Here is a 12,549-nt window from a genome sequence, read left to right on the forward strand (position 1 = left end):
TCTCTATTTCATTTTGATATTATGAGTCCAATAACTGTTACTTTCCCACATATCGTATTTCAAAATTAGTATGGTAACACTTCTGGGTTATTAATCAGGCAATTACTTTTTTCTTTAATTAATAATCAGAAAAGGAAGTTATATGCCTTCCCTGAGACTGTGCTCTGGTGGTGTATGAGGTGTGCCTCGTGGATTAACTATTAATCCCAGAGTGAAAACTGAACTCAGCGTTGTAGAGCTGGAAAGGATGTGGGAGACCATCTTGCTAGTCCCAGCCCTTTCGACACAGGAGGATGCAAAGACCTGGAGGAGGTAAGTGCCATGCCTTGAGTTTGCACCACAAGAACCATAGCATTTCTTCTGTGGTTTTGACTAATTATTTATGACTCGAAAAGATAATGACGATTAGGAAATCAAAGTGGTGATTAGGAAAGATTAATGTCACCAGATGGCTTTGTCAAATGGGTGTGAACTGTTTACATGAATAATCTCACTTAATTAGAGACTTAGACCCAGAGGACTCATAGTTATTCCAAGTATGAACTTGCTGGACTTCCACTTGACTGCTGCTTTGTTTCAGTAGGTGGAGCCACTCTCCCTCATTAGAATAAAGTAAACAGATTTAACTCAATTATAAATAGAAAAAAATGTGTGCTCTCTGTCACGGAGAGTTGCACAGAGTGACGACTGTCTCGAGACCTTGGGTGCAGCGGTGAGCAGTGCTGGAGCATGAGTTCCAAGCCAAAATCCATAGGGATCATCGGAGCTCCTTTCTCAAAGGGCCAGGTGAGTAAAAACCCTGGCTTTGAATAACCGGAATTTATGAGAAAGTTTCGAACTTCAAAATTAGTAAGATGTTAATGTCTAGTTAGTTAAATTCCCTGATACAACCTGACCTGAAATCTCTATATTTTAAAGTACTGTCACCATTTTGCATCATTGTATAATTATGGTCACAAATCCATTTATTCTTATGGCTCCTAATCTCAGCCACAGCTAACTTTATTTAAATCTGCTGAATTTTTCCTCATATTTTTTAAGAGAAAATATTTTTATTTGAATGGTGATAGACTATTTCTGCATTGTAGCTACTCATTTAGATTTCCGTGCTTTCGTTGCTTTCGGTGTTACTGTGTATATGTAGAAGGAGATAGAATTTTAAAACACATTTGTTTAGTTATGTAATTAACACCTAGAAAAATTTCATAGATGGGCAGCAACCTTTAGAATTTAAAAATGTGGATAACCTAAACATTATTGATTTATCAACTTTGTGAGTGATTTATATTATTTTAGGGCTTTCATGATTCTATAAAAGTACTGATTTCATGGACTAGGTAGAATCCCTTGTGCACCTCTCTTTGAGGGAGGAAAAAAGAAAAACAAAAAAGGAAACCCACCTACAAGTTGACCACATTGAAAGGACTAATGAATTTATCAAACTCCCAGATTCCAAAACATGCCAGCAACACATAAATATAGTCTTTTTTTTTCTGCCCAGGCACACTCATTCTGATAAATCTAATGAGATTACAGATATCTTCGACCCCTGTAAGCATCTGTGCTAAAAGAGAGGGGATGTGGAAGAACAAAAAAACCCAAACAGGATAGAGTGTGAATTGACACCTTCCCAGGCTGATTTTTTGTGGTTGTGGCTGTTTTAAATGGGGTTTCTCAGGTTTCTTAGAACTTTCTCTTTGCCCATCTGAGCAATGTATTTCTTCTCTTAGTTTTGAACTCTTGCTTTGCACTCTGGCTTTTTTATTACAAAACAAATTGGGACAGGTCGGAGGTTAGAGATGCAAGCTGCATTTGGACTGTCAGTCAATACTGCTTCACTTTCCCTGGAAATCTTTCAAAGGTCTCTCCTGAAACACAGGGACATTTTGCTGACAAAGAAGTGTTTCTTTTAATGCTGGGGGTAATTGCAAAATCCACAATGTGCTCACCTATTCTTGGGACAGGTTCTAACAAAGATAGCACTGAAATAACTGATAAAAAAAGAAGGAACGGGCTTCCCTGGTGGCGCAGTGGTTGAGAGTCTGCCTGCCGATGCAGGGGACACGGGTTCGTGCCCCAGTCTGGGAAGATCCCACATGCCGCGGAGTGGCTGGGCCCATGAGCCATGGCCGCTGAGCCTGCGCGTCCGGAGCCTGTGCTCCGCAACGGGAGAGGCCACACAGTGAGATACCCGCGTACCGCAAAAAAAAAAAAAAAAAAAAAAAACGAAGGAAGGAAAGAAGAGAGGAGGGAAGAAGGAAGGGAGGAAAAGGCTTGAATATGCTGACCCCTGGACCTCAGCAGAAGGCCAAATGCCGATAATAACAGCCACTCTAGGGGATAATATTTTGAAATATAGCCAGATGCATTTTCCATTCTCCATAATTCTTCCTTCCTGCCTTCTACAGCTCTTCCTTATTAAAACATGGCCCCATGAGAATGAAGCTTATTGTCTTGTGATAGTAAGAACTCAGAGAGAGAGATTTTTCTACACTAAGCCATAGCATAGAAGGGGAAAAAATGGCCAACATATAAATTTCTGTCCTCACTTAAAGGAGGTAAAGTTGGATAAATAGGCAAAAGAGAGGATTAAAGGGCTAGAAGGTTGAATCTGAAAAAGGACTCCATTCCCTTGCAGGGCAGTGGTTAAGGGGAGGAGGTGGTGGCAAAGAATGAAGTAGGTATTATATTTATTTTACTGTTGAGTTAACTAAGGCTCAGAGAGATTTGAGAATTTGCTCAAGGTCACACAGCTTTGACTGTGTAATTCCAGACAGGACTGTCTGATACCAAAGCCTGTGCTCCTGACCTGCACTGGTGCAACTTTAGATCTACAGCGGACCTTAAGAGTTGCGGTCAGTTAGGGAATGGAGCCCAGCTTCAAAGTCAGTAGAGCTAACAAAGAGCAATGAGAAAAGACCAATCATTAGAAGCAGTTTGAATCAGACAAAAAAAAAAAAAAAAAAAAAAAGCTAAAAAGTGTCACTCTGTGAAATTGATCGACTGTGATATTGTAATAAATATACAGCCAGGCATCCATATCTGCGGGTTCTGTATCTGGAATATCTTTATGTCATTTTATGCAAGGGACTTGAGCATCCGAGCAGGGGGCAGGGGATAGGGGGGAGTAGGGGTGGGGGGATGGGGAGGTGGTGGGGTAGGGAGGGTGTCCTGGAACCAATCCTCTACAGACACTGAGGAAGGACTTTCGTATCAACTAAGGGGTGTATAAGATTTTTTTTTTTATAATTCTTAAAGTTCAGAATGGTGTTATTTTATTATTTTTTAAATTTTTATTGAAATATAGTTGATTTACAATGTTGTGTTAGTTTTGAGGGTACAGCAAAGTGATTCAGTTTTATATATGTACATAAATTTTAAATTCTTTTCTATTATAGGTTATTACAAGATGTTGAGTATAGTTTCCTGTGCTATACAGTAGGTGCTTGTTGGTTATCTATTTTATATAGAGTAGTGTGTATATTTTAATCCTAATTTATCCCCTCCTCCATCTCCCCTTTGGTAAACATAAGTTTGTTTTGTAGGTCTGTGAGTCTATTTCTGTTTTGTAAATAAGTTCATTTGTAAGGGGTGTATGAGATTTGTTCTAAAGTTTGAAAGGGAGAGGGAAAAAGGGCAGGGAGTTTTATCAAATTGACAATTTTTGAGCATCTACTAAGTGTCAGCTCCATACTACAAAATACAGTGCTGGAAGTGTAGAAAAAACTGGACTGAAATCTAATAATGGAGAAAAGACAAAAACAAACATAAAACCAAGGCAAAATTTGAGCCAAGTAGCATGCTGTTGGAGTTTAAAGAAGGAGAAATTGTGTCTACTTGAGAGGGGGTGGGAGTCATACATAAAAGGAGTGGCGTGAAGGAGCAAATATGTCCAGCTGAGCGTGGGACATCCCTGGCTGCCAGGGACAGGAATTTGACAAGGAGGGTTTGCCTGGCAGCCAGGGCAAGTCATCCGGTAATTTGAGTTGGGAAGAAATATCTACTTAGTTTGGTGCCACAGCACAATCCTGGGGATAGATCCACCTGTCTTTTGGCACACCTTCTCCCCTGAGAACACAAAGTAACCTGCTGTATTGAAAAGGCTTGTTGGAAATTAGAATCAGAGAGACACATGCAAGAACCGGTTCTTTAGATGGCTAATCTGCCAGGAGGCTGAAGAAGACTTACAGCCGGGAAGAAGCGTGTTAGCTTCCCTGATGTAAAATGAGCAAAGGAAGAATTGTGCCAACTGTGCTTAAGCAGCTCAAAACTTAAAATACCGGGTTAGTTTTGTGGTTTCGGCTCCTGGGTGATGATTTTCCCTGCTGCCTGCTTTCTCCCCAAGAGCCCTAACTTACGACCGTGACGACCTGCAAGTAGGTCTTTCTCACGCCAGACTCTTTTTTTTTTTTCCTTATGTTTTTACTCAAGCTGTTCCCCTGCTTTGCAAAGTTTCTCTGTCACCCTATCTATTTTCCTGAACACCTACTCATGTTGCAGGACTCAGCAGAAATATCAGCCTACTCCACGCAGACTTCTCTGACACACTCTGCCCCTGGCAGAGTTAGGATCATCCTGTTTTTGTGGTTATGAATCTTGTATCTGCGTTGAAGCAAGTCTCTACTGTAATTGGGATTGCATATCCAAATCCCCTATTAGCTTGTTAGTTACTCAAAGACGAAAGCCCTCTCCTTTTAATCACTGTATCTCCATCTCTCAGAGTGCTTTTGTACAAAATATGTGTTCATTGTGCTGGTAACACGGTGTGATGGAGAAGAGGAGATGCAAGTTTTGGAATCTAAAGAATGTGGATGTGAACTAAGGCTCTCCCACTTGTTAGGAAAGTTATATAACCTTTCTGATCCTGGATCTTCATATTTGACATAGGGGTAATTCAATCTACCTTGCCACGATGATTAAATGAGATCATGTAAATTCCTGAGTCTGTAGGTATTCAAAAATTGATACTCTTCAATTGATTAATGAAAAGGGTTCTTTTGTGGGCATCAGATGGTCATGATAATGTCTGAATTACTCTATTTTTTAATTGCTCAGCCACGAGGAGGGGTGGAAGAAGGCCCTACAGTATTGAGAAAGGCTGGTCTGCTTGAGAAACTTAAAGAACTAGGTAATTTAAAAAAATTAATTAATTACTTTGTATTGAAGTACAGTTAATGTACAATATTATATGTTACATATATGTACAATATAATGCTTCACATTTTTAAAGGTTATACTCCACTTACAGTTATGATAAAATGTTGGCTTATATTTCCTGTGTTGTACAATATATCCTTGTAGCTTATTTTGTACATAATAGTTCGTTACTCTTAATCCCTTACCCTTATATTGCCCCTTTCCACTGGTAACCACTAGTTTGAGCAAGGTAATTTTTAACTTGAAAGATCAGCCTGATTTTCTTCTCACTCTGAAGGAAGGACCAGGCTCCTGCTAAAAGAGGGTGTGTCTGGAGTGACATTTATACCACAGAATTGCAGCATTGGCTATAACCTTAGGAGTACATCCTATAAAAAAAGCAGCGATGGGGAGCATGCTCAGTAAATACTGTTGGATGAATATCCTCACTCAGATATTTTGTCTTTCCAGCCAGACTCTTGTATAAAAGAATGTGTGTGTGCAAGAACTGGGGGTGGGTGGTAGGGGAGTCAGGGGAATTGAAAACGAAAAGCCAAGGGCAGCAGGAAGTACACTACTAGCAAGAGGACCCCTATTTGTGAAAGGAAAGAAAATACGACAGTTATATAATAATAATAATAGTACCTAGTGTTTGCATGGTGTGTATATGTGTGTATGTATACACATATACATATACATACATATATACGAGCATGCAAATGCAAAGTGATATAATTTTAAAAGTATGGGCAAAAGTAAACGTCATCTTTATATTTAAAACTCTGATGAAGTGTTGGGGAGGATATGGAGCAACTGGAACCCTCGTGTATTTCTGGTGGGAATGCATAATGATACAGCCACTTTGGAAAGCACTTAAGCAGTTTCTTAAATAAACATACATTTACCTCTTGGCCCAGCAAATCTTCTCCTAGATATTTACCCAAGAAAAGTGAAAACATATACTATAAACACTACTACCTGAATGTTTGTAGCAGTATTATTTATAAAAGCCAAGAAATGGAAACAAAATGCCTATCAACCGGTGAATGGATAAACAAAAAGTGGTACATCCATACTATGGGATAGTACTCAACAATAAAAAGGAACAGACTGCTGACATAGGCAAGAACATGGATGAATGGCAAAGACATCATGCTGAGTGAAAGAGGCCAGACACAAAAGACTACCAACTGTATGATTTGTATGAAATTTTAGAAAAGACGAAAGCATAGCAAGACAAAGATCAGTAGTTGCCTGAGGGTGGGGGAGGGATTGACCATAAAGGGGCACGAGGGAATTTAGGGGGTGATGAAAATATTCTAAATCGTGATTATGGTGATGGTTGCAAGACTGTAGATATTTCTAAGACTGGTTGACCTGTACATTTAAAGTGAGTGAATTTTAATGAATAACAATTATACCTCATAAAGCCAAAAAAAAAAAAAAAAAAAAAGACCCCAAGAGAGAACAGAAGGCTTGGGGAAATGGACTAGACTAGTCCGTCTGTTAACAAGCATAATTTGGTCATATTTTATAACAGGTTGAATCTCTTGAAGGTGTTAGTGAATTATGGATACACACAGACACTTAATGACTACAGCGTACAATGACTGGTTAGTTCAGAACACTGTACTTATATCACATGAAGTTCTGCAAATTGAAGCCTAAACAGGGCCTTTTAGGGAGTGACCTAGGTCCTTAGAAACTTTGGGCTAGCTGCAATTTCTTTATTAAAGAAGTATAATAATAGAGCTTTTATTTCCTGACCTCACAAAAGCTTTAAAGCTCGTTGCTAATCATACGTTCTTATTTAATTCAGACAGTACCACTATGAGGCAGGTACGATGGACAGAGCAGGGAGCTGAGCTGCTTCAGCTGGTGACAGATTGGACTGAAACCACGGGCTGTTAATATAGTGTAAGAAAATTTAGAAAATATTGGTGTATTTTCTTCTGGGCATAAATATATATGTATACATATTCTTTTAAAAACAATTTCTTCATTACATATACAAAACACATTTATTGTAGAAAAGTAGACAGCACATAAACAGAGACAGAGACCAAGACAGTGATGCCACCCATTAAGCTCAAACCAGCTTATCACTGTTACACTTTCGTGTCTAGCCTAACTGGCTCGATTCAAGAAGTATTGATATTTGCAGAGAACCCAGGATACAGCAGGCACGGGTGTACAGCAAAGGTGGGATGATGCTGTCAGGCAACAGTGGACAAGGTTTTTACCTTCACAAGTTTTTACAGCCATTCCGGACTTTTTTTTTTTTTTTTTTTTTTTGCAAATACACTTATTTGGTAAAATTGGAATCATCCTACAGGCTGTTTTGTAATCTCTTTTTTTACTTAGTAACCTGAAACTTTTAATTTTAATTATAGAGTGTGATGTGAAAGATTATGGGGCCCTGACCTTTGCTGATGTCCCTAATGACAGTCCCTTTCAAATCGTGAAGAATCCAAGGTCTGTGGGAAAAGCAACTGAACAGCTGGCTGATGTGGTGGCAGAAATCAAGAGGAACGGAAGGACCAGTCTTGTACTGGGCGGAGACCACAGGTCTTTTTTAATGATTATCTCTATGGAAGTCAGGCACAAATACTGTAAAGGAAGTATCACCAAAACCATGAGAAGAGATAAAATAAGGAAGGGAGAGCATTGATCAATATTTTATACCAAATTTTCTGTCTTTTTTCTTTTAATTTTATTGGTTACTACTTTATTTTGGAGACATAAATTTAGCTCTGTTTGAAGGCTTGCATTATCTTTATAACAGCAGAAAATACATGACATATGAATGGATTTAGGCAAAATATTCAGGCTTACATTTCTAAATAAATGAGCACTGAGGAAATTCATAGTCAGCTTATTGTACTTGATTACTGATAATAGAAACAACTCATTTAGGTCAACAACTAAAGCATGTGTTTCCCATTATAAAAGTTAATAATTGTAAAAATTTTGAAATACACACACATATATAAAAGGGAAAAAACAATGGCAGTTGTAATTCTCTAACAACCGTTTCTACTGGAATTTTGAAAATCTGGCATACTTCCTTTCTGCCATAATTTTTTCCTTGTGTATGATTTTAACAATTGTGTATTATCCTGTTTTGTTCTTAATCTACACTACAAATTTCCTTATGTTACTTCATGATATATACAAGCATAATTGTTTATTGTTGCTTAATTTTTCATCAAGGTATGATATCACTATATATATCCATATTTTCAGATATTCAGGTTATTTTCAAATTTTCACCATTATAAATAGTGTGGCAAAGATAATTTTTGCGTGCACATCTTTCCATGTTTACTCTCAAGGTCCCACGATATGTTATCAGAAGAAGTATAATTAGATAAAAAGTACAAACATTACAATAGCTCTTGATGCAAGAGTCAGTTACTTCATCCTCCTCCGTTTTCTCCCCTAAAGCCAAAGTGTTACCAGGGCTTCTGTGACAAAACTGCCATTGAGAAACTGGAGCTCACTTTCTTTTTTAAGTGGAAAAATTTGTAAGTGGAAATTTTAAGAGTGGCAAATGGCCAAAGGAAAAGAAACCTGTAGGAAAAGACAAACATCAAGCTGAATCATCAATACCTGAACATCAAGAAACGACTGCTTCCACTTTGAGAATCTGAAAGTTCACGATTCTCTGGAGGATTCCTGAACATTCACAAGTGGGAGAATGCAAGCACTGCATGGCAAATCCTGATCTTTTAACTTTTGTGTAAGATATTACTTAGCATTTTCATTCCGGCAAGTTTTCTGGAGCTTGGAATATTTGAGATGAACTTTGAGGTTTCTGGATCTGGCTAAAAGGGGGTCCTTAAATATGTAGCAGGAGACTAGAAATTTCCAGCAGAGGATCTGAGTGAGTGAGCTCCCAGGATACACTGGCTGAAGTGGATGTAAGGACTTCTGAGTGGTGCTCCCCTATTGTAAAAGAATTGGATTTTAAGAAAAATGGAAGGACTCTTATGACTCAAAGTCATAATTCACTTGGGAGAATTAATATTTACCAAGAGAGATGAGAGTACAGAAAATGAGCCTGATTTAACCCTGAGAGTTGAGTGGTGTCTCATGCTAAAAAATTTCTTGTGTGGCTACTATCTTTTCACACAGTTAATTTTTAGTTAAACTATAATTTGCAATTTTATTAGAAGGTGGTTTTGAAAAAAATTACAAATTTATTAGTAATGCCATTGAAGTGAATAAATATAACTTGTTAGTAAATATTAAGTATAAGCTATACTTTCTCTACGTTGTAATTGTTTAATTGGCATCTCGTTTAAAACCTCTCAGAAATATTAGCCACTTTGACTTAAAGGAAAATCAGGTGAGGATATTGCATTTATGATATAATGTATGTAATAATACTGCAAGCCTGATGTCCATACAAACTTCTTTTCCTCTAAAGTTTGGCAATTGGCAGCATCTCTGGCCATGCCAGGGTCCACCCAGATCTCTGTGTCATTTGGGTGGATGCTCACACCGACATCAACACTCCACTGACAACCACAACAGGGAACTTACATGGACAACCTGTATCTTTCCTCCTGAAGGAACTAAAGGGAAAGGTAAACAGCTGGTTGGTATTTTGTTACAAAAGAATTATCTTTAGCAGAAGTTCAGGAGGCGGAAGGGAAGTAAGAACCCCTGTGCCATCTTCTTGATTAATTTCTCAAACCCTTTTCTGGGCAGCCAATAAGCAATGGGTGGGCGGCTAGAGGTGGTGAGGCTCTGTACCTCTACCTTACTTGATAGTTTGCAAACTGACTTCATATGTAGCTTCCCTTTTGATTCTTAAACTACCCTTTTTAGTAGGTGGGGCAGAGAGGAATCCTCTATAAGAAAGTTAACAGAGGTTCAGAGGTAAACAGACATACCAAATGTGCAGCAAGGACCAGAACTGGTCTCCTGGCACCTCCTCCTTCTACTACAAACCCCATAGTCAGCCTCTCATTCTTACCAAGTGTCCCCTCCACATCATAGGGCCTTTTCAAACATGGAGTTTTAAAATGAGGATTATGGTGGTTTATTATTTAACATCTTTACTATGAGAAACATATATCTAAACCACAAGAGGAAGAACTACCTCCTCCTTGGAAACTTCTTTTCTAAAAGACATTAAGATAAAATTCCAGAATAAGATTTAACATTGTGGTTCATAATTTTATTGGTATGCTGTAGCATATCAATAAAACAATTTTTATTGATTCAACCGTAGCAAATTGGCCGTTGTGATGATAGTTGGGGATCAAAACCTCCTTAACATTAAATGTCGGCAACAATGTTTTCTGAACAGATGACCAAAGTGATAGGCTTGCAAAATGCGTAGCTAGCTCATGGGAACAGCCAAGCTCGGCTCCAGGACATCTGAAGATATGGTCAAACCAAAGGTCTGAGCGAAAATTTCCCTTAGCCACTCTCAACCACCCTCTGGATTAAGTCTTTACTGAGAAAGAGAAGAAAAGAAGGAAGCTATGAAAGTAATGGAAGCACACTGATTTCTTTACAGAAGAGTTCCAGGAAAGCAGGGCGGAGTGGAAATGGGGCGCAGGGCAGGTAAACGCTGACAAGTGATTCAGGTTAGGTGTGGGCCACAGGGTGAAGCTGGGTAAGGCCAAAGCAAACAAGGGTAGCACAGGCAGGCAGGCACTTCATTCTTAATTTTGTATTATATTTTAATGATTTCCCTGGGATTTATGTTCTAAACAAGATACATGCAATCTACCAAGTGTCCTTAACTTTCAATGTAAGATTTACTCAAGAGAAGCATATATAACCCAATGGAACCATTGCAATTCTAGATTCCCGATGTCCCAGGTTTCTCCTGGGTGACTCCCTGCCTATCTGCCAAAGATATTGTGTATATCGGCCTGAGAGACGTGGACCCTGGGGAACAGTAAGTTTATTCCTTGATGTGACTTATCTTCCTTTCTGTCCTTTCTCTTGCTAGGCGTGCTGGTGGAGCCGATGAGAAAAAATTATTTTCAGCACCAAGTCTATATATCTATATCTACACATATTTATATGTATACATGTACATACATATATGTGTATGTATTCAGGTGATTTTTACCTTGACTTGCTATTTAGAAATATATTGATATATACATAGTTCACCAAACTTAAATATTTTTTTAATCTCACCACACTGATCTTTTCTTTAAAAGGAAACAAGAGGGCATAGGGTCAGCCTCCTTATAAATTGTAGATTAATATATCCTCTTTCATAGCTACATTTTGAAAATTCTGGGAATTAAATACTTTTCAATGACTGAAGTGGATAAACTGGGAATTGGCAAGGTGATGGAAGAAGCATTCAGCTATCTACTAGGAAGGTATGATACTTTGTGTGTATGTGTGTTTCTATGTGTGTAACATAAATATTATGAAAAGGACTTGCTACTGACACTGGTCAATGTAACTTATTAATAAAGCCAGTAAGTACAATCATGGAACTTCACTGGGTTGTTACTTTTTATAAAGCAAAGTAAGAACTGTATTTTTCTACGAAATATTAAACCACCAACTTTAAACTGAATTCCTTTCGCACCTCTTAAAAGAAAGAAAAGGCCAATTCATTTGAGCTTTGATGTTGATGGACTGGACCCATCTTTCACACCAGCTACTGGCACACCAGTCCAGGGAGGTCTGTCTTACAGAGAAGGTCTCTACATCACAGAAGAAATTTACAAAACAGGTATGTAAAAATCGGAGTGAATAAAGAAGGAAGTGTACACCCGGCCAATATATATTGATACCTCCCAAACCTGAAAATCGAGCCCCAACAGACTTCCTAAATGTCCACTGCATGATGAAATGACTGAAATGTTTTCAGTTGTTACACCTCTTTCTATTCCCAGATAATATTTCAAGTCAGTCTGTACTAAATTAAAAATGTCAACTATTTAATAAATTACATTATTTCCATTTGTTGTTGTAGGGCTACTGTCAGGATTAGATATAATGGAAGTGAATCCATCTCTGGGGAAGACACCAGAAGAAGTAACTCGGACAGTGAACACAGCAGTAGCAATAACCTTGGCTTGTTTTGGAGTTGCTCGGGAGGGTAACCATAAGCCTATTGATTACCTTAACCCGCCTAAGTAAACATGGAAACGTCATATAAAAATCTCACAGTTAATGACATAATTAGCAAATCGACTAGATTAGTTAAACTCCTAGTTATCCTCCCAAAGGTTTGGTCTTTCAGAAAAATGTTTTGCCTTGGTAAAAGTTAGTATAATTAGTATAAACTGTATCAATTCCCTCTGGGTATGAAATTCAAGATATGGAAATGCTAACTTTTGTGAAATTAAAAAGCTTACATTCCCATTTTGGCAAAAGCCTTATCGTTAGAGAAATACACATTCATTTCCAAATAAAAATGTG

At 38.1% G+C, this 12,549-nt stretch overlaps 1 protein-coding gene across 2 annotated transcripts; it reads left to right on the forward strand.

Moving 5' to 3' along the window:
* The first annotated feature begins 511 nt into the window (after positions 1–511).
* On the forward strand, positions 512–12,492 carry ARG1 (arginase 1). 2 transcript variants are annotated; one of them, XM_081250634.1, is made up of 9 exons: positions 793–2,182; positions 3,399–3,438; positions 5,056–5,128; positions 7,530–7,704; positions 9,569–9,728; positions 10,962–11,056; positions 11,391–11,495; positions 11,721–11,857; positions 12,101–12,492. In XM_081250634.1, exons 1-9 carry the CDS (start codon positions 2,097–2,099, stop codon positions 12,265–12,267), a joined length of 1,038 nt encoding a protein of 345 aa, XP_081106760.1. In that variant the 5' UTR covers positions 793–2,096; the 3' UTR covers positions 12,268–12,492. The 2 variants fall into 2 exon arrangements, with proteins under 2 accessions (XP_081106761.1, XP_081106760.1); XM_081250635.1 differs by lacking the exons at positions 793–2,182; positions 3,399–3,438 and adding an exon at positions 512–786.
* The last annotated feature ends 57 nt before the right edge of the window (positions 12,493–12,549 follow it).

The sequence above is a fragment of the Mesoplodon bidens genome, assembly GCF_964165515.1.
Source record: "Mesoplodon bidens genome assembly, chromosome: 12".
In the NCBI taxonomy this organism is placed as follows: domain Eukaryota; kingdom Metazoa; phylum Chordata; class Mammalia; order Artiodactyla; family Ziphiidae; genus Mesoplodon; species Mesoplodon bidens.

Bases quoted from the DNA above. Each gene is read 5' to 3' on its own strand.
- ARG1 (XM_081250634.1), top strand. From the start codon at position 2,097: ATGCCGCGGAGTGGCTGGGCCCATGAGCCATGGCCGCTGAGCCTGCGC. The intron at 2,183-3,398 runs GTGAGATACCCG...TTTCTATTATAG, and splicing joins GCAACGGGAGAGGCCACACA to GTTATTACAAGATGTTGAGT. The intron at 11,496-11,720 runs GTATGATACTTT...ACCTCTTAAAAG, and splicing joins TTCAGCTATCTACTAGGAAG to AAAGAAAAGGCCAATTCATT.